The 19900-nt window shown below is 31.4% G+C and overlaps 2 protein-coding genes across 6 annotated transcripts in view; one reads left to right on the forward strand and one right to left on the reverse strand.

The window, feature by feature from the left end:
- LOC140674542 (uncharacterized) overlaps positions 1-9918 on the reverse strand; it is a 32639-nt gene extending 22721 nt beyond the window's left edge. The window contains exons 1-2 of one of the 2 annotated variants that reach the window (XM_072908146.1): positions 9684-9918; positions 8124-8221 (exon numbers count right to left, since the gene is read on the reverse strand). The gene's annotated coding sequence lies outside the window, so the exon portion shown is untranslated. The remainder of the gene's footprint in view (positions 1-8123; positions 8222-9683) is intronic. The other variant, XM_072908142.1, reaches the window with a different exon arrangement.
- Positions 488-19676, forward strand: Lpin (phosphatidate phosphatase LPIN). 4 transcript variants are annotated; one of them, XR_012048244.1, is made up of 13 exons: positions 489-869; positions 10388-11252; positions 11736-12731; positions 12806-12927; positions 13010-13218; positions 13475-13654; positions 14027-14551; positions 14696-14777; positions 14879-15140; positions 15208-15711; positions 15793-15896; positions 16470-16937; positions 17680-17818. XR_012048244.1 is itself a non-coding variant. In XM_072908133.1 (12 exons), the coding sequence occupies exons 2-12, from the start codon at positions 11064-11066 to the stop codon at positions 17828-17830; spliced, it is 3324 nt and encodes a 1107-aa protein (XP_072764234.1). In that variant the 5' UTR covers positions 488-869; positions 10388-11063; the 3' UTR covers positions 17831-19676. The 4 variants fall into 4 exon arrangements, 3 of the variants coding, with proteins under 3 accessions (XP_072764234.1, XP_072764237.1, XP_072764235.1); XM_072908133.1 differs by lacking the exon at positions 16470-16937 and having other exon boundaries at positions 488-869; positions 17680-19676; XM_072908134.1 differs by lacking the exon at positions 16470-16937 and having other exon boundaries at positions 490-869; positions 11736-12719; positions 12797-12927; positions 17680-19676.
- The last annotated feature ends 224 nt before the right edge of the window (positions 19677-19900 follow it).

Below are 19900 nucleotides of genomic sequence, written 5' to 3' on the forward strand. Positions count from 1 at the left end.
GTACAGATTAACATGGTTGCCTGTAAATACGTGACTTAAATTTCAACGAACACTCTTAAAAAAATATAAGCGCGCGTTAATATTCAAATAATAATATTTAAAATAATTTTAAAATATTTTCGATTCCTCTCTCTTCTCTCTTTCTCTCTCTCTCTCTCTCTCTCTCTCTCTCTCTCTCTCTCTCTCTCTCTCTCTCTCTCTCTTTCATTAAAAGATTATATGATAAATAAAAAAGAGTTTGAAAAGTAAGTATTTCTCTGATGTAATAATTATTTCCAAGATATGTATATAGATGAGAAAAATAACTAAATAATCGCTCACGTACATATGAGATACATTCATTTCAAATTAAATTAGAATTTGCGAAAATCGTAATCCGATTATTATCGCGTGAATATAAAACGTCATTACACGCGTCATTTCGAACACCCTGTATATAGCAAGTATATATTCTCAGACTGTTTCCGTCACGACGATAAACTCGGACCGCGCTCGCCTGCAATTTCAGTTTGTTTCAATCACTCGTACGCGTTGGACGTATTCACGCATCGCACACGTTCCTACATACACACGTGTCAAAGTCATACATACATACATGCACTATCAACATAACTGTGTGTACATATACATACATCTACGTATACCAATTCCACGATTGGTTCATGTTGACAGACTTTGAAACCGTTCGTTCAGTCAAGCACAGCTACTCGAACACGACGAGTCTTATTTATTCGTTCGCGTCTTCGACGTGCTAAAAAAGCTCAAAAGTCGCAAGCGTGGTCGTCGATCCCGAACTTCATCGCTCCACGTGCTCGCAGAGGAGCATCGACATCTCACGTTTCGACACTTCGTTACGCTTTCCTCAAGAGGTGAGTAATATCATAATTTCGTTACTTTATAAAAAGTTTTGCTCCGAGATCCAATTCTATGTGGATATAGTAATTTCGTGGATATTACTTTAGGAAAAAAAAAAAATATGTCGGAATTAAACAAAAAAGTTAAAGTGTATTGCGATTAAAATAATTTTTGTCACTTCTTCCTAGTTTTGTTTTAGCGAAAAGATTGTGTATTATTCTTTAATTAACTTCCAAGAACAGATTTTACAGGAATAATGAGTTTTATTATTTTATCGCATACATTCGTGATATTTGCTTTTACTTGGTTCAGAATATAAGTTTTCTTTTTTGGCACAATTATTTAAAATTATTTATAGGATCACAATTTATATGTTTGTACGTATTGTTTACTGTTTACTACATAAGTTCATACATGTGACATTCAAGATTACGTAATCTTGAATGGATAAACAATCTGTTTGTTGTTTTGATAAGTTTCTAGTGTTTTTTCGTGGAATAGAACACAGTTTACTAAATGATTTATATATTACATCAATATAAATTTTATACATTTTTAAATTCCTCCCTCTCTTTTCATCTCTGTATTTTATGTACCTATATTTTACAATTGTCTGTTATTTTTATTTATTTACTTAAAATTCGTAAAGAGAGAAAAAAACTTTCAGTAAATGATTCTATAATTACAAATGATAATTAAGTATCTTACGCATACAAAAGAGAGATATATATACATAATATTACATTGTATAAAAAAATGTTTTACTGTCAAAACAAAAATGTATGAGCATTTAATATTATGAAAATTATGAAAATTTATTATCATTGATTTTTTATACCATTTGCAAATATTAAAAACTCTATATTTATCGCTTTTGGTTTTTCGCACAATTGTATCAATCAGGAGTATATTATCGGTCACATACAATAATCGTAAAAATGCTAATCAACGTTTTAATGATAATATAAAAGTCACGTATTTAAAACCAAAAGAGAAAATCGATAGAAAGAAATTTATTATTCATTCGTAGCTGTTATATTCCAGGATATAACTGTGGTTACTTCACAGTAAATTTATTTAAATAATTTTGCATATATCTACATATGTAATGTTGATTAAATTTTAAGGACACAAATTATTAACTGTTATATATACTTCAAACCCTGAGCTAACATTAATGAGAAACAATTAATCTGAGTATAGAAAGAAAACTCATTATTAAATGCACGAATCATGTTGATAATTTTTAAATAAATAAATAAGATTATATATTCATTTTAAATACAAGATCGTGTACATATATTACATTTTTTATCTTAAATTTCAATTTTAGATAATTAGATCAAAATCGTTAGTAATCAATTAATAGTAGATAATATGATTAAAATGACCAAACTAGCCAATAAATTCTTTATTTAATAATACTAAAAGTATTAAAAGCGATATATATTGAGTTTTTAATATTTGCAAATGGTATAAAAAATCAATGATAACAAATTTTCATAATTTTCATAATATTAAATGTTTATACATTTTGTTTTGACAGTAAAACATTTTTTTATACAATGTAATATTATGTATATATATATCTCTTTTGTATGCATAAGATACTTAATTATCATTTGTAATTATAAAATCATTTACTAAAAGTTATGCTGTTTTTTTCTCTCTTTACGAATTTTAAGTAAATAATTAAAAATAACAGACAATTGTAAAATATAGGTACTTAAAATATAGAGATGAAAAGAGAGAGAAAGAGAGAGAGAGAGAGAGAGAGAGAGAGAGAGAGAGAGAGGAATTTAAAAATGTATCAAATTTATATTGTATGTAATATATAAATCATTTAGTAAACTGTGTCCTATTCCACGAAAAAACACTAGAAAAATATCAAACTAACCAATAAATTCTTTATTTAATAATACTAAAAGTATTATTAAATAAAGAATTTATTGGCTAGTTTGGTCGTTTTAATCATATTATCTACTATTAAATTTCAATATTAAGAAATATTTTATAGATCAATACAAAATTTAAAACTATGAAAAAAATGTATTAGATTAAACAGTGAATTAAGAAAAAAGGAGCACGATATTTTCGTACGGTGGTTATCAAAAATTTTTAAAGCAAAAGAGAAATTTATCACGGAGGAAGTTATGCAAATGATCGAGACTAATATCGCGGTCTGTCACAGCCACTACACGCAATTCATCGCGTCACTATGCGAGCTTTGGATTCGTGGAAGCTCCTCATTCTAGTCTTGATGATACTCGAAGCGCGCGACCACTCGTAATTTGATTCGATGATGACAGGATCGATGGAAAGCACATGAGTCAGCGTGAGGGAAAATATATTTACATGTTATTGCTTAATGGTCAATGTTGACTATCGCGTTGATCATTTGGTAATGGTAATAGATAATGATGTATTAATGCAACGAGTCGTATGCAATAGTGTAAATGTACACATTTGGAAAAACAAATGTTGAAGCAATATATGATAGAAACAAAATCTCTCTCTCTCTACTGCCTTTAATTCATCCGTAAATATATAAAAGAATTGCATATCTTAAATTATCTCAAAGTAACTGTAATTGTATGAGAATATTATTTTGTTCAATAATATTTAATAAATATAATAAGGAATTGTGTGTTCTTAATAAATCGTATATTTTAAATCAAATGATTCTTTGATCGTTTATATTATTTGACACAATGACAGATTATGACGTAATAATGTACATAGGTTCATGACATGCTGAAAAGAAACGTGAATAGACAAGATCAAAGAATATTCTCGAAAATGAGAATCTTCTTGTGAATGCGACTATTGCATAACGTTTTCGTTGGCTGCGTGTGCGTGCAGTGGCTGTAGCTTCGGGGAAACTAGCTCCGTGTTTCCTGTGCTTTGATCTTATTTCGGTGAGAGAAGCACTGAATCAACGAAGCTCAAGGCTAGAAATGCCAGACTTTGTACCCGAGATGTCTGGGTCGCAAGAAGCTGTATTTCGTATAATTGAGGCACAAATAAAAGATATATTCAAAAATATGAATTTTTTTCACAACTATAGAATATTTTTTGAAAAGAAATTAATATATTATAACTCACGAAAAAGATTAATAAATAAATTTCAAAATTGAAAATAATTAATATTGTATTATATTTTCAAATATTTAATGAAGAATTAAATTTCTATCTTATCGAATACAGAATACATCTTCTTCCACTCTTTACATCTTTCTGTTTTTTTCTTTTTTATTTTAAAAGTTAAAATTTTGTGTCTATCGCATTCTCGAAATTGATAACATGACTGTCCTCATCAGCGGAAATGATTGAAAATAGTTGCAAACCGCGATTGTGTATTCAGTGCCAGGTCCATGGCCAAACGAATTCATCTGGACGAAGGCCAATCGTCATCATTCAAATATTCTACTTTTAAGTCTTTGGTCGGCGATATGTCGGTCACGCAAATTTATTTCAATCTCAAAACAACGGGTCACGAGATTGACTGTTTTCTCTCGCGGTAATTATATGTATATCTCATCAGCAACGCGAGATATACTATACGAGTGAGTAATAGCTTTCGAGTGAAGGTGTGGTTAATTGAAAAGTATAGATAATATAAAAAGCTAGAACATATCGAAATAAATTAGCGTACAATTATGAGTATAACCTAATTTACACTTAGAGATGAGGAATAAATCAGTGAAAAAAAAATATTTTATATCTAAACACGCGGATGTATTTGCATCACGTAAATCTATTTTATGTAGAGCGAGTTTTTTCAACGTTAAGATATTATTAAAAGAAGATTCGTGCCACACACGGAGAGATTCCTAATCTTTTTAATTAAAAAAAAAAAATGAAACAGCCAATTATGTACTTGATAATTAATGGAGACGTCATGAATATTACTTAAATTGTTGCAATATTAATCTGAGAAAGCTACATTATCATGATTTCGCTAAAAGATCAGAAATCGATTTTGCGAGCTCATTAAACACGCAACTTATTATTTTCAGGATTCTTGCAAAACCGGTCGCAATTTAATCTTAGCATAATTATTAGATCGCAATAGATCGCATAAAAAAAATAGTTCTTTGACTTTATGGTCGAATTACTTTCGTTACGAATATTAATTCAATGTTGAATAGTTCGTGTATGTACAACTATTACGTAAATTCATGTCGAATAACGTCGTCGTGAACAAATTAGAGAAGTTGCATTATTGACAAACTCGGACATATCTGTCAAACGTCGTGCAGCTGGTTGGAAAATTAACTTGTCAAAAACTGGTCTGCCAATGATAAGCTCGGCACGTGCGATTGCGATACGAATCGAGGATGATTAATCGCGAGAAATATTGGTGACATGGTTAATCGCCAGTGCGTGTTTGCTGAATAATCGCACGAGGTAATGGTCCAGCGTATTAATTTCGCGATAAAGTAATTTTAACTAAAGACACGTTTCGCAATGTATTGCAAATTATAATCTATGTTTTAAAGATAATATCGGTCGCGAATATTACAAACAATAACTTTTAATGAGATGGCTTATTCTTGTAAAATTGGAAAAAGCTTGAGTTTCTATGTTTAAATATGTGAGAAATGTAATTTTATATAATTATTTTATTTCGTGAAATAAAGAGAGCCTTTTGTGATAATAGGTTCAAAAACAGGATAATACTGTTATATATATATATATATATATATATATGGTTTTGTGATATCTCTTTTCTACGTATTTTCTTTATGTAAGTAGCTTGACTTTGACCAGCTTCAAATGATGATTCACGTCATATTAAAGATAAAACGTATTTATTTTTATACCTTTTATAATCGTTAAAGAATTGTCAACTCTTCCACAAAAACCTACTTAATATTTTTAATCTTGTCTCAAATTGTAAATAAACATTGCTTAAAAACTATTCATTCAGGCACCCACGATTTAATACTGATCTGTCATACAAATGAAACGTCAAGGCTTTCTTTTTGGCGATTTTTCACGAAATTTTTGGCTATCGGCCGAACACTTTGTAAAATCACTGTGATATATTCGTGGTTCCAACAGACAGATAAGATTACATAATAAAATTGTTGAAAACATTGCAGGTCAATGTACCGTGGTAAAAGAGAGTATGTGAGAATGTGACACGTGCGATATTTGTAATATTTGCTGATATCTAGGTGAATTAAAAACTCGCGTGACAATTATCAATTCGCTTAACGGGAGCGATTGTTTGTCTTCGTCATTTGGCGGCAGCGTACTCTCGTTCAGGCAATCGTCCAAGTATTTAAATGCAAGTCTTTCAGACGATAAAATAAACGACGTAAAATTTATATATATATATATACATATAATGCATATCCATTCTTTTAAATACAAAAAGATTTATAAAAAAATTATTTTGTTGGGCTAACATCTGCGCAATTTTACGATCCGCGAGTTTGGTCAACATTTCACAATTATTATTTCCGTCTCTCAATATTTTGAGCAATTCGTGAGGCATCGATTCTTGTTTTGGGACCGATCGATGTTAAACATTTTGTTATTCGCGGCTATTAATAGATAGATCTTAAAGTATTTCCCTCCCCTATCCACGATATAGAACGTAGATGTTAACGATATTTGCAATTGTCATGTCAATGTCACACCAAGCAGACAGACGTCACATCGGAAAGTTCCGAATAACATGTATGTAAAATTTTAAAAATAATTACTATTTTGCTTTTTGAAACCAATCCAGCGCTCTGTCGAGTCTAGGCCTTTATTTCTCTTTCTCTTACAGTCCACCCGTCTCTCATTGCGCAAGATTGAATAATGTTAGAAACACTTACTCACAAGACTGTTCGTTTTCGATTTAATTCTCAATGCTGTAAAAAATATTTTAAAATGTAATTGTAGAATACATTCTTCTCTAAAGAGATAGATAATAATAATTGCTCGACCGAAATAATGATATTTCGTAAAGAATACTGGGATACATTGAGAACCTCTGTGTGACGAACTTTCTTATTCATCGGTCAAAGAAGTAAATACATCTTTCTCTCGTTTCGAAGACGATAAAATGAGAGTTCGCACGAGGTTACATATTTTCTGAGAGAGCACACGATCAATGACTTTTACGGCAACAAACGAGATATCTTGGATTAAAATTTCAACCGTTGAATTCCTCGGAAAAAAATTGTTTTATTTATATCGCAATATTTAACAGTATTATTGCAGCCTGTTTTTCTATTCCTCTCTATAGATAATTTTAATCAACAATTTCAAAATAACTTTAAATTAGATTAATTTAATACATGAGAATGATACGCATACAATCTTGATGAAATCGAAGCGAACAACAAACATTTGTTTATGCATGCAAATGTCATACAAGGATATCGTTTTAAACAAACGCGACTAAGGCGATTTTTTTTTCATTTACTGAGACTCAGAGAACAAGGCGAGAACTCTCTACAGGAAGAATTCACAGTTTCGTAAGAGGAGAAGCAGATGGTAAATAATTTGTTACACGAGCAGAGAACACACAGCAGATTCCGTCGCCACGCGCACGCGTCGCACGCGTTTCACTCGCGCGTACAACCTTCTCTTTTACGCAAGCCGCAGGAAAGCGATCGACCTTTTTGCGGCGTTATCCACCAACCAAAGATAAACCAAGTTCTTGCTTCGTAATAACGATTGTTGTTTGCGCGTTCGACTATGAGAATCGAATTAGAGCTAGCGATTAATCACTCTTTTCTCCGCACCGTTCATTAAACGATAATTTTTTATTCATGAATTCTGTAATCACTATTTACGTGTGCAACAATGACGTAACTAATGACCGTTAAATATAGTTGCAAAATTAATGATAAAATTAGCTGGAATAATGGTAAAGTTTTACATCAGAGCGTAAAAAATATGGGAGTAAAATTATGAGAAAAATCAGATCTAATGCAAATTGTTACATAAAAAATAGTTATTAATTTACAATTATAAACATTTAGATTCTCCGTTGAAATACAATTTGTGCGAGCTGTTTTCCATATTGGAAAATATAATTTGTCAAAAATATATTTTTGACAAATATATTTTTAAATATTTATATATATATATATATATTTTTACGATATATCCTCAAGTATCAGCGCGCGTATGAGAAAACAATCATCTGACAAATCGCTACATTATTAATCATTGCAGAAAAAAATAGCGTAAACAAACACTCTTATACTTAAGACGTCTAGTCAAAAAGAAATAAAATTTATTTTAAATTTATGACTTACCGATGCAATGGGATGATTGCACATTTGGACTCCTGTTGTATCGAGATAGACCTTTGAGTTGTCGTACGAGCGACCATCCGATCATGAGACATTTTCTGCTGTACAAAAAAGAACACACAATGCCGTCATTAAACCTTGACAATCAGTTACACGCAACTACACGTAGATACATGCAGTTGTTTCAGTGAACAAAGTACAGCGTTCAAGATTTTTATATTGCCTACGCACGATTCGAATCAAATAGCTGTAATAGTAAATGTGAAATATCTAGATTTTTTTATTCATCCTTCTTATGGTATATACATTTTTTTACAAAGTTGAATGCTAATTCAACATTTTAAATTACCATATAACATATATATTAATTTTTGAAATAACCAGAAGCTAAATTTTTGAATAAATTTTGATTTCAATTTTTTCAAAATTTTAATTTTAAATAAGAAATTAATATTAAAATTTAAAAAGATATTTGTAAAATTGATTCCTTATTTTATTAAATGAAAAGTTATTAAACTTATTGTTAAATAAAAAAAGAAAGTTGTACATTACATTATTTTTTTAAAGCATGAGTACCTATATAATAAACACTATCAAATTTTTTCAGTTGAATTTAAAATGTCATAATAATTATCTTTTTAATATTATTATTTTATTCATATTGCAATATTTTATGACAGATGTGAAATAATATGTGGAAGCTAAATATAAGAGAATATAAGTCAATATTTTATTTGATTAAAACAATTTATGTGAGTATATATAAATGTTAATTTTTTTGGTTTAGAGACGTTCTAGAATAGAGATTTTTTGTGCTATTTTTAATTATTAAATTATGTGGCAAATACGAAAATGGAAATTGCTAATTATCATAACGCGTTCATTTTGATTTCTTTAAAGTAGGTCGCCATGCAAGTCTGCTGCATTATTCATTATCAAGCCTATAAAAAAAATAGATGTGGTATTATTATTATTTTTTACCTAGAAATTATAAAACAGACTGACGTCAAAAAAGGCATGCAATCTCGATGTATACGTATATTGCATATAGTATAATTCTGCTTACGCAAGTTGATAAAAAAAAATTGCATTTAAAATTAAAATTTGAGATCAGAATTTCAAATAATGAATAATAAAAATTATTTATGTTTTATAATTTATCATTACTTATTATTAAATCATTTGATAAAAAAAATTAAGATATTACTAAAAATATTTTAAAAGCACCAATATATCGTGTTATTTTTAATTTCAACATCGATTATTGTATTTTTTCGGGCGAAAATTTCATGTGATTGAGAGAGAGAAAGAAACCTTACTTTTATCAAACGAAACTGATACCTGGCCTAAATAACTGTATAATAATCGTATTTAATATTGATTGCAAAATGGTTGTTCGGAAAAGCTTTCGTTTTTAATCAAACAAAAATGACTTTATTATATTGAAGATTAAATATCGCAGGATTATAATCTTCGATCGTAATATCTATCGGTCGAAGGCTTCTTTCTCAAATGAGATTATCTCATTATTACGAAGGACTGAAATAACTTGTGTGACCTTACCTAACAGCCATTAATTTAAAACGGAAACTCATCCGAGTTCACGCTCAACTCGAGTCGTTTAAACTCACACGTATCGGATTTCCGCGAAACGGAACTTCGATCGAGCTGAACGATGATTCACACTGCCGGCTTCATTGTTATTTCGTTGGTTAACTTTTATTTATTTAAAAGTAAACGAGTTTTTCACGCGTCGTCGCGGCGGACGTCGTTCATTCGATCCGGTCGGAGCAAAAATCTCGCGAAAACTGTTGACGATTCAAACTAGTGAATAAGTAGTGACTTTTTTTAACGTGCCTAAATTAACATCAATCAGTGCGCGGCAACTTCGCGATATTCTGTTCTTAATCCTTCCGAGAGGTTACTTTATCATGCTTGATTTCTAGTGAAATAAAACTTGAATCTTCACAAAATGTTATTTACCGAGTCGAGATGCTTTTTATATTAAAAGTCTAAATAGCTGTACTTTTTTTATCCTCGAAAGTTATAATTGATCGTTTTATCGACGCCATCGCCACGAAAAAATATATATACATAAGTATATAAAAGTGTGTGCGAAAAACTCTTACCCTGAATCCCTTGAAATTATCTCACCGACGAGGGATATCTCGCTCCATGTGAACTTGATCGATCGTCCTACGTACATATGTACACTCATTGTCAGAGGGGTGAACAAATCAGCATGACGTTACGTTTCTTTGTCTCAGGAAGTCCGTGCCGGTTCGAAACGCGCGCTAACCTGCGTTGACCGCCGTATCGACCGCCGGACAACAGCCGCGCCGATTGGCTCAGCCAGGATCACGTGGCCTCGTTCAACGTCAGTTTAGACTACTGTCTGCTGGCAGTGCCAGGCGCACTTGTCAACGTACACTTGAAGGGGAGAGAAGAACAAAGGATTCGCGGAGACGGCCTCGGCTCCGCTTTTCTCGTTCGAGTTTCTCGTGGCCTCGTTCGACGTCAGGATCCAGGAGTTTCTTGCATCTTTGCTGCCTCGAGATCACGTCAGGGGATTGTCTCTTCTCGAGCGAAATTTGCGCGAGCGATACGTACGTGTGTGAAGTGTCCGCGAACGCGACACTTTGACAGCTCACCGTCGCCGTGACGGCGTCGTCGGCGGATCGTCGTCGAGTTTCGTGGAACGGTGTTATCGGCACCGAAAGGCGGCACGAAATTGACAGAGAGTCGTCGACTCCTTAACGCGAGACAAATCCTTGAAACGCGGAATAATCTAGATCCTCTCGACCTATCTTTTTTTTTTTGTCCTAGAGGGAGAAACCTTTGAACTGAATACAACCGCGAGTACGTTCGTACGCCGCGAATTTCGAATAGTACTCCGCTGATCTCGTCAGTCGGATTCCGCGACCTGTAATTCGCGGGCTTAGGATGTACAGTATGAACTATATCGCCAAAATCATCAGCAACTTCCGTCTCTTCTACAACGAGATAAACGCCGCGACACTCACCGGTGCGATCGACGTCATCGTTATCGAACAGCCGGACGGCACCTTTACATGTTCGCCCTTTCATGTCCGTTTCGGCAAACTCGGTGTACTTCGCTCCAGGGCAAAAGTGGTGAGTCAAATATTTACAGTTATTGATAATTTATTACTGTATAAGCACATCAATAACATTACCTATATATCCCCTGTGTTGTTTACAGATAATTACTACATATATTTTTGTAGTTTTTATATATATTACTTATGTATTTTTTGGATGATTATTAAGAGGAATATTTTCAAAGATTGTAATATGATATATATATATATATATATGTGTGTGTGTGTGTGTGTGTGTGTGTGTGTGTGTGTGTGTGTGTGTGTGTAATTTGCATATAATGTTTTCTTGTTTATATTAAAGTATACATTATTATTTAATTTTTATATTAAAGGAATTAATTATTTTTTTTTCTTTATGTGTGCTTCCAATATTTGTACCTTTATTATATTGAAATAAAATAAATATAAGAAAATTATTTTTTATGTATATACATATAATATTATACAATAACTTATAAAACTTGTAACTATATATATCTTTTTTCATATTTTTTAGGTGGACATTGAGATAAATGGAGAACCTAGGGAGATTCATATGAAACTTGGAGATTCCGGCGAGGCCTTCTTTGTAGAGGAAGTTAGTTTAAATGGATCTCCAACGGATACTGAAATTCCACCACATTTGGCCTGTTCACCTATACCCGATGACAACTGCTTTCCACCAGCAAAATTCAATCTCTTGTCGGAGCTACCTCAGGAGCAAAGAGAGAAAATCCTCATAGATTCGGTTCTTTCTATAGAACGTGAGAAATGGGAGCAGATGTCTGTTTTACCACCCGAACAACGAGAGAAGTTTCTGATAGAACAGTTCTCTGATCTTCCTGCGGAACATCGTGAGAAATGGCTTCAGATTGCTTCATTGACTGCAGAAGAGCGAGATGAGATGTTTAAGGAAAGTTTCGGTACGATATCTCCAGAACAGAAGCAGCAGATGATCAGAGAACAATATTCAGCCTTGAAAATGGAGGAAAAAGAGAAATTGTTTAAGGAAAATTTCCCAGAGCTTTCGATTGAGCAGAGACAAAATTTTGAGAAAGCTTTATTGAGCGACTGGAAGGAAAAAGAGGAAAACTGGGAAGAAAAGCAAGAAATAAATAAGAATGAAGATGAGGACATATTTGATATGGATGCTGTTAATGACGAACAACCAAAATTATCAGTTTCTTGCCCAAAATCTTTTGTAGCTGTTACTTCATCTGAGAGAATTCGCAAAATCAGTGTGGTAAATAATGACTTTAGACCAATTATGGATGATCCTCAAAGCAGTTGCAAGGAAAAATCAAGCGACGAATCAAATTCATCCTTAAAAAAGAATTTGAAAGAAGAAAATATTGAAGAGGTAAAGAGTAACAATTCGACCAAGAGAAAACGCAAGAGGAAGAGTGTTATGAAGAAAAAAGGCTCGCAGAGAAAAACCAGCAACGGCAGCAGCAGCCAAACAGAAATGAGCGAGGCAGATGCACTAACTACTGAGGAATCAGTTAGTGAAATTGTAAATAATATTACTTAATTATTATATTTCTTATTGTTATATATCGATACTCTTATTCATTGAAGATTTTCAAGGGTCCTGCACCAGTCTCAGAAGTTGAAAAGAACCTTGCTGTGGAACCGACATGTTCTCAGGATGCAATTGAGAAACGTCCTGAAACCGATTTCCATTTCTTCAGTGATTCAGAAATTACCAAGTATGTAATCTTGTACAATTTTTATTGAAAAATAATACATACAAATGTATTTATCTACATAGTATGATAATGTGTTTAAAAGGAACAAAGACTCCAGATCATGTTCACCTGTTCAATCCGACACGGAATTCGAAGTACGTAAAATTACACAAGAGAGTAGCGAAAGAGAAGAGGACAAGGGTCATCAGCAAAGTTGGAGATGGGGTGAATTGCCCAGTCCACCTCCAGAACCAGCACACATGTCACATAGAAATTCATTGAATTCTTCAACAACAGCTAATCAGCCAAATAGTTAGTACATAATTTTATTTCAGTTTGATTATTTCAAATTGTATACTGCAATTAACACCACATTGTATAGTTTTGTAATGGAAAATGTATTATAATTGATCATTTATTTGTTACATTTTAAAGGACTAATAAGCTTGGTTCTGATACACATAAATTTGATATCATAAATTCTATTTTAATATCTTATTTTCACAAAAAGAAGCTAACTTGAATGCTTGATCTACTAACTACTTGCAAACCGCTTTTTTAATGGCAGAAGATGCACAACGATCTATGCTCAGTGGCATGTTCTCCTTTATGAAGAAAACTTCTCGCGTAAGACACAATCCGGAGTCAGAGGGAATTTATCTTAGCGATCTTAATGCCGATGAACTGGATCCTGAAGTTGCGGCTCTGTACTTTCCTTCTTCTCATCGAGGTTCGACGGTGGTTAAAGGTATATTGGTAAATTCGCTTTTGCTTTGGCATGTTAAATGCATGCAATCGAACTAATGCGTTAATAACTATGCTTTTTTTACTTTTGTGTCATCGAATTATATTGAAAGCATTTCTGCATTTTTAATGATAAAATATTCTTGAAACATTTAGTGAGAATATTTTATATAATTCATAAATTTTTCCTGAAATGGAAGAATTTACAACTGTTTGCTAGTAATAAGTGCCAGTAATAAATGACTAACAAAGTTATGTATTTTTATAAATAGTAGAGTTTATTATTTCTGTTATTTTAATTAACTTAAACAATTTGGTTTGCAATAACGCAATTGTTTTTTATTTTATATATATAACGTGTGTATATTTTTTTTAGATGGAAAAGTAGTGGACGAAGAGGACACAGAATCTGGTAATGGTCCAAGCTTACCTCAAAGCCCCAACAGTGTTGAGGGAGCCATCGGTGGCCCAAAGTCCCTGGACAGCGATTTTGAAGAACCAAAGCATTCTATATTTGATAATAATATAGAAATAAGTATGTCATTGTGTGGTGGTCTAGATAATGAGAATGGTCCATCCAAGGAGGCTTTTCATGAAAATTTACTGCACTTCGAAGATGTTTGCACTGATCCAAAACTATACGAAAATCCGAATTTAGTCGTGAGAATTAACGGAAAATTCTACAATTGGACTACAGCCTGTCCAATAGTGTTGACCTATGTCGTTTTCCAAAGACACTTACCTCAACGTGCAATCGAAAATCTGTACATGTCATTGCCGGTACATGAGGATAAGAAGGGACAGAGCAACGGCAAACCCGAGAGTCGTAGTGGATACAGTTCTTGGTTTTCTTGGAGACGTTCTACGCAACCTTCCAAGAAATCACAGGACATTAATCAAAGTAAGACATTTCAAATTTTTTATTCTATTTACAAATTTTCTATATTTTATTTACACATGTACATGTCTTATATTTAACGTAAAATAATACATTATATTTGTTTCGTAATTTATTAACATACGGCTTCTATCGATTTTATCACAGCCGAGGAAAGTGCCGTGCAATTGTCTGAACAGATTCTGGAAACCAAAGTTGCAATAAACGAAGAAATATCCTCTGCTAATAGGTAAATCTTGATATAATTTTATTTTTTCAAAAAATTTGTTTATCTTTAGACTTTTTATTTTTATTAATAATAATATGATTCTGTTAATTATATTTTTTTAGAGAGGAAAAGACTGAGCAAAACACAGATCTACCAAGCTCAACAGAGGTGATAGAAACAAGATTAACACCCGCACCAAACGAAACTGTGCTTGCAAAGACTGAGAAAACGCGTGAAGGAGAGGGTGAAGGATACAGCGGCGGTGAAGATTCCGACAGTAATCATAACGAACCACCAGGTGTTAAGATACCTATTGAAAGAAGACCATATTACGAATCCACAGAGAAGTATCGTAAAACTTTACGATTGTCATCCGAGCAGATTGTAAGTTGTATAAAATATAAATAAAAACTCAATGAATTTTATATAATTTTATATGATTTTGTTACAGGCAAGCCTCGATTTACAGGATGGCGCTAACGAAGTAGTTTTTAGCGTAACCACCGCTTATCAGGGTACAAAACGCTGCAAATGTCACATTTACAAATGGAAATGGGATGACAAGGTTGTAATTTCTGACATCGACGGCACTATAACGAAATCTGATGTCCTGGGTCACATTCTACCGATAGTGGGGAAGGATTGGGCTCAATCAGGAGTCGCTCAACTGTTTACTAAAATTAAGAACAATGGTTATAAGCTACTATACCTTTCGGCGAGGGCGATCGGTCAAGCTGGAGGCACCCGAGAATATCTGAGGAATTTAAGGCAAGGAGATTTGACATTGCCGGAAGGCCCATTGCTCTTGAATCCTACTAGCTTGATCTTAGCATTCCATCGTGAAGTGATAGAGAAGAAACCGGAAGAATTCAAAATATCCTGTCTGAAAGATATTCAAGCATTATTCCCCGAAGGATCCGAGCCATTTTATGCTGGATATGGAAATCGCATAAATGTATGTTCTATAAATTATATCTTATCTAATTAATTACAACTTAAGTAATTATAATTATATGTAAAAATGTTTTACATATAGGATGTGTGGGCTTATCGAGCAGTCGGCATTCCTATCATGCGGATCTTTACCATCAACCATCGAGGAGAATTGAAGCACGAATTGACGCAAACATTCCAATCTTCGTAAGTATTGTATTATTATCGTTTATTGAAATAATAAATTTTTCTTTTCTGTGTGTTAAGAATACAAAACAAAACCAGAAATTAAAAATATGTATATTTGTTTATCATAATAACAATGTATATAATTGTTATTTAGGATATTTTTATATTTTTCTTTAGTCATAACAATTCTTTTCTATGCTTTATACTTTATATCATCTTTTTTTCTTTTTATCAATATGATTTTCTTGATAAATAATATCAAATTTAAAACAATATTTGCAGATGGGATATGTGACAATAATTGTAATCAATTACAATTTGTATTGTATAGCTTACATAATATTTAATCCTACTCCCTTTTTCCTCAGCTAATTTTTATCCAGAGCTTACTAACAACTTTTATGATCTAATTATTTTTATTAAAAATATTAGAAAAGTTTAAACTAATTAACAAATTGGATCGCGCCCTTGATATTAAAGATCAATTAAATAAAGAGTTCAGCATTGGGAGAATGAAGTTATTGGTTGAAAAAAAAGAAATGCAATTTTTTTCAGTGGGTATTGATAGGTCGGATATTTCTGTGATTACAGTTATGCGCGTCAGTGCAATATCATCAATGAGTTGTTCCCGCCACCAATGCCAAATGTCTACTGATAGCGGCACAACTATAAATTTTATTAGATGAATTAATTAAAATGATTTAAGTACATACAGTAAAATACCAATAGTATCCGGCTACATTTAATGCATTCTTGTATTATGCTTGGAACACATTGTCTCAAGTATAATACAATCTATGCTTTATTTTTTGATAATTGACTTGCAATTAGTACAAAGTTGAATTGCACATTTTTTTATGCATGAGCAATGTGACGAGTTATCAAGTAAAAAAACTCAATTACAATTATAAATATTTAAATTGTAATCGGATACATCAAATGTAAAAAATATATTAAGTAAAAATGTAAATTAGCTATTTTCGTATACTATACTATTTTTCGCGGGCTATATATTTGGTCGTGCAACAACTCCCATCTAATCTTCTTATGATTTATAGGGTAAGCACTTGTTTTGTACAAGCTTTTTATCGTCGCTTAATACGCTTTGGTTTCTAGCCATTCTAACATCTCATCATTGGGAGCAACATACATTTTCCATTTGTTTTAGGCAGTAATGGGGAAGGAATAATATTAATTTAATTTATAACGAAACATTGATTTTCGAATGTACAGATAAAGTATAAATATTATCGCACAATTCATCTTATTTTTCATTTGCTTATTGTTCATAATTTTTCAACCAGGCACTTCATGATTACTCTTACTAAACTCGTGATCTTATCACTCAAACATTAATGAAAATATTAATGTTAATTATAAAATAATCTTAGCTCAGCCGGAAATGTTATGCTATTCTTATTTGTATCTATTTTTGTTTTATCTGATTGATCATATAATTTATGTGATTTACACTATTAATTTTTTAATAATTTATTTTGTATATATTTTATATCAACTAATCAATCTAATCTTAGGTATATTGTGTAATTTATTTCTTACTTGACATTTATACATATTACATTCATTTTATTTAATATAGTATATATGTTAAGAGGTACATTTGGATTGACAAAATTCTTGTTATATATATATATATATCCTTAACAACAGTTCACGTATTGATTCATTTTACATAAACTATAAATGTATATTAAATATTCATTTTTCAGCCATACTGACAGTACAACGATACGGATGTGTTTGGCATATGCTCTGCAACTTTTATTTGTTTTCATTATAGATATTCGAACATGAGCTTCATTGTCGACCATGTGTTCCCAGCATGGCGAGAGGACGCAACTGACGAATTTAGCAATTTTGCATATTGGCGGGATCCGATAGCTGAACTACCAAAACTTGAGGAACTTTACGCTCAGGCTCAAACTACCTAAGGAACTTACTTTATTCTATAACTGTTTATTTGCTTGTACTACGAACGAGATGATCATCATATTTAGCTAACTTTTATACCCTGCGCGTTGATCGTAGTGATTTTGACAGGTGTGATTGTCCCATGTTAATATGTTAGGTAACGAGTCTCGAAAATGCAAACGCTTCGGATATTACATTTATTATTTAGATATTAAACAGTTATATATAATAGAATTAATAATTAATCACTTATATGATATCTTATTTATATCTTATATATAAATATATAAAGATTTATAAGTTATATATAAACTTAATTATATATGACTTAATTTATATTATATATAAGTTATATATAAATTTTTTTATATACATATGTTTATATATATATAATGTATTATATATATATATATATATATATATATATATATATATATATAATGTATTATACATATAAGTGATGTGAAAAGTAAATTTTATCAACGTACACATCAACACATTCCATAGCTTTGTTAGATAATAAAAATCTTTATTTTAAACAAGATATCAGATACATTCTACAGGTTTAATCACACCAGTCAATATACACAATATAATTAGAAATTAGATATAATACAGGTACATGCTTTATAGTATAACTAAAGCGTGATCTATACTGCGCATTATGCTTGATAAGACACATAAATTCTTTGTGTCAAGTGACACTCAGAATCATTGTAGAACACATTTTGGAAATGGTAGCCAAAAACAGTTTCTTAATCTTTTATGTATTGCGCGAATTATGTATATTCATGACGCAACACTTATTTTGGACACAGCTTTGCTTGTAACTGCACATATGTAAGTTTTATACAAGCATCTAATTGTCTATGTACGTGTTGTCAATTTTCTACATTGAACTGTATTGGAATTTTGTTTAGTAATTGATAGGAAATTATTCTAGAATGTACAACGTTAACAGACAGAATAGTTAAGTATTTGTTGCTTTTGCTCCCTATTTTTAGATAAGTATATATATATATAATTTCAGAAAGCTATAGTTTATTTTTGTATGAGATCTCGATTAAGTTAGCGTGCTGTGAAATTGCCATATCCTTGAAATGAAGTTATCATTTACATTGTGATATTCTTGATCAAACTAAGGATTATGAAGTAGATAACGTGTACAAGCATGGATTTCCTTTGAACACCAACATTGAGGTAGCCTTATAAAGTACGAAATCTACTCTGTATTCCATATAGATCATATGTATTTTTTAATTTATTATTTAATAATCCTCTAATCATGGTTGTTGTAATACATTCTATCGTTTTTAGTCTTTCAAATGTTACCTTTGTGACTTATAGATTAAGTTATTATTTTAGTTTGGTCAAACGATTAATAATGTGAAAGTAATATCGACAAAGTCACACCTCGTGCCTCTTGAGTCATGTAATTGAATTGAAGCACAAATGTAGGTACAACTATATCCAACCAAAGAGGATAGAAGTTACATATTTGCAATAGATTATGTCTTATCAAATAATCAATATTTAAAATAGGACAACAAGACAAGGAAAATTACCAAATATAAATAATTTTCATGGCGCCTTATTTAGATAAATCTAATGGCACAGAATGACAGAGTTATGACTAAAAGAAATATTGTACAGATTCTGTATTGTTAGTTTGGAACAGACTATTTGATAATTGATTTGGGATAGTTTAACTATTAATTTAATGTATATTATGTATATGATAGGACGTAATGTTATATTGTATATTTATAATTATTTAGTATTTAATTTTTGTAGTATTTATATTCATTTTTTGTTAAAATTACATTATTCTTGGTACAAATAAACTTAGACAAAGTCTGTTTACAATTTATTTTGTTTTGTTTGTAATTTATTAGCATATATTATTATGACTAACCATTCTTTGTAATAATGAAAAGAGTTTCCTCAATTTTTAATACGTGAGTTGGATTAAAAATCCGAAATAAGAAATGTGATTCTAGAAAAGTGATAAGCATGTTGGTGTAATTTATCAGACCTGACATCTTTTTGTTAAATAATATTGTTTTTACAGATGTGGAGAAATTGCGGAG

The sequence above is a fragment of the Anoplolepis gracilipes genome, chromosome 16, assembly GCF_047496725.1.
Source record: "Anoplolepis gracilipes chromosome 16, ASM4749672v1, whole genome shotgun sequence".
NCBI lineage: Eukaryota > Metazoa > Arthropoda > Insecta > Hymenoptera > Formicidae > Anoplolepis > Anoplolepis gracilipes.

What these genes read in the sequence shown, in the direction of transcription:
- Lpin (XM_072908133.1), top strand. Translation starts at nt 11,064, where the DNA reads ATGTACAGTATGAACTATATCGCCAAAATCATCAGCAACTTCCGTCTC. An exon ending in AGGTTCGACGGTGGTTAAAG is followed by an intron (nt 13,655 to 14,026) that starts GTATATTGGTAA and finishes TATTTTTTTTAG; the next exon opens with ATGGAAAAGTAGTGGACGAA. An exon ending in GAAATATCCTCTGCTAATAG is followed by an intron (nt 14,778 to 14,878) that starts GTAAATCTTGAT and finishes ATATTTTTTTAG; the next exon opens with AGAGGAAAAGACTGAGCAAA.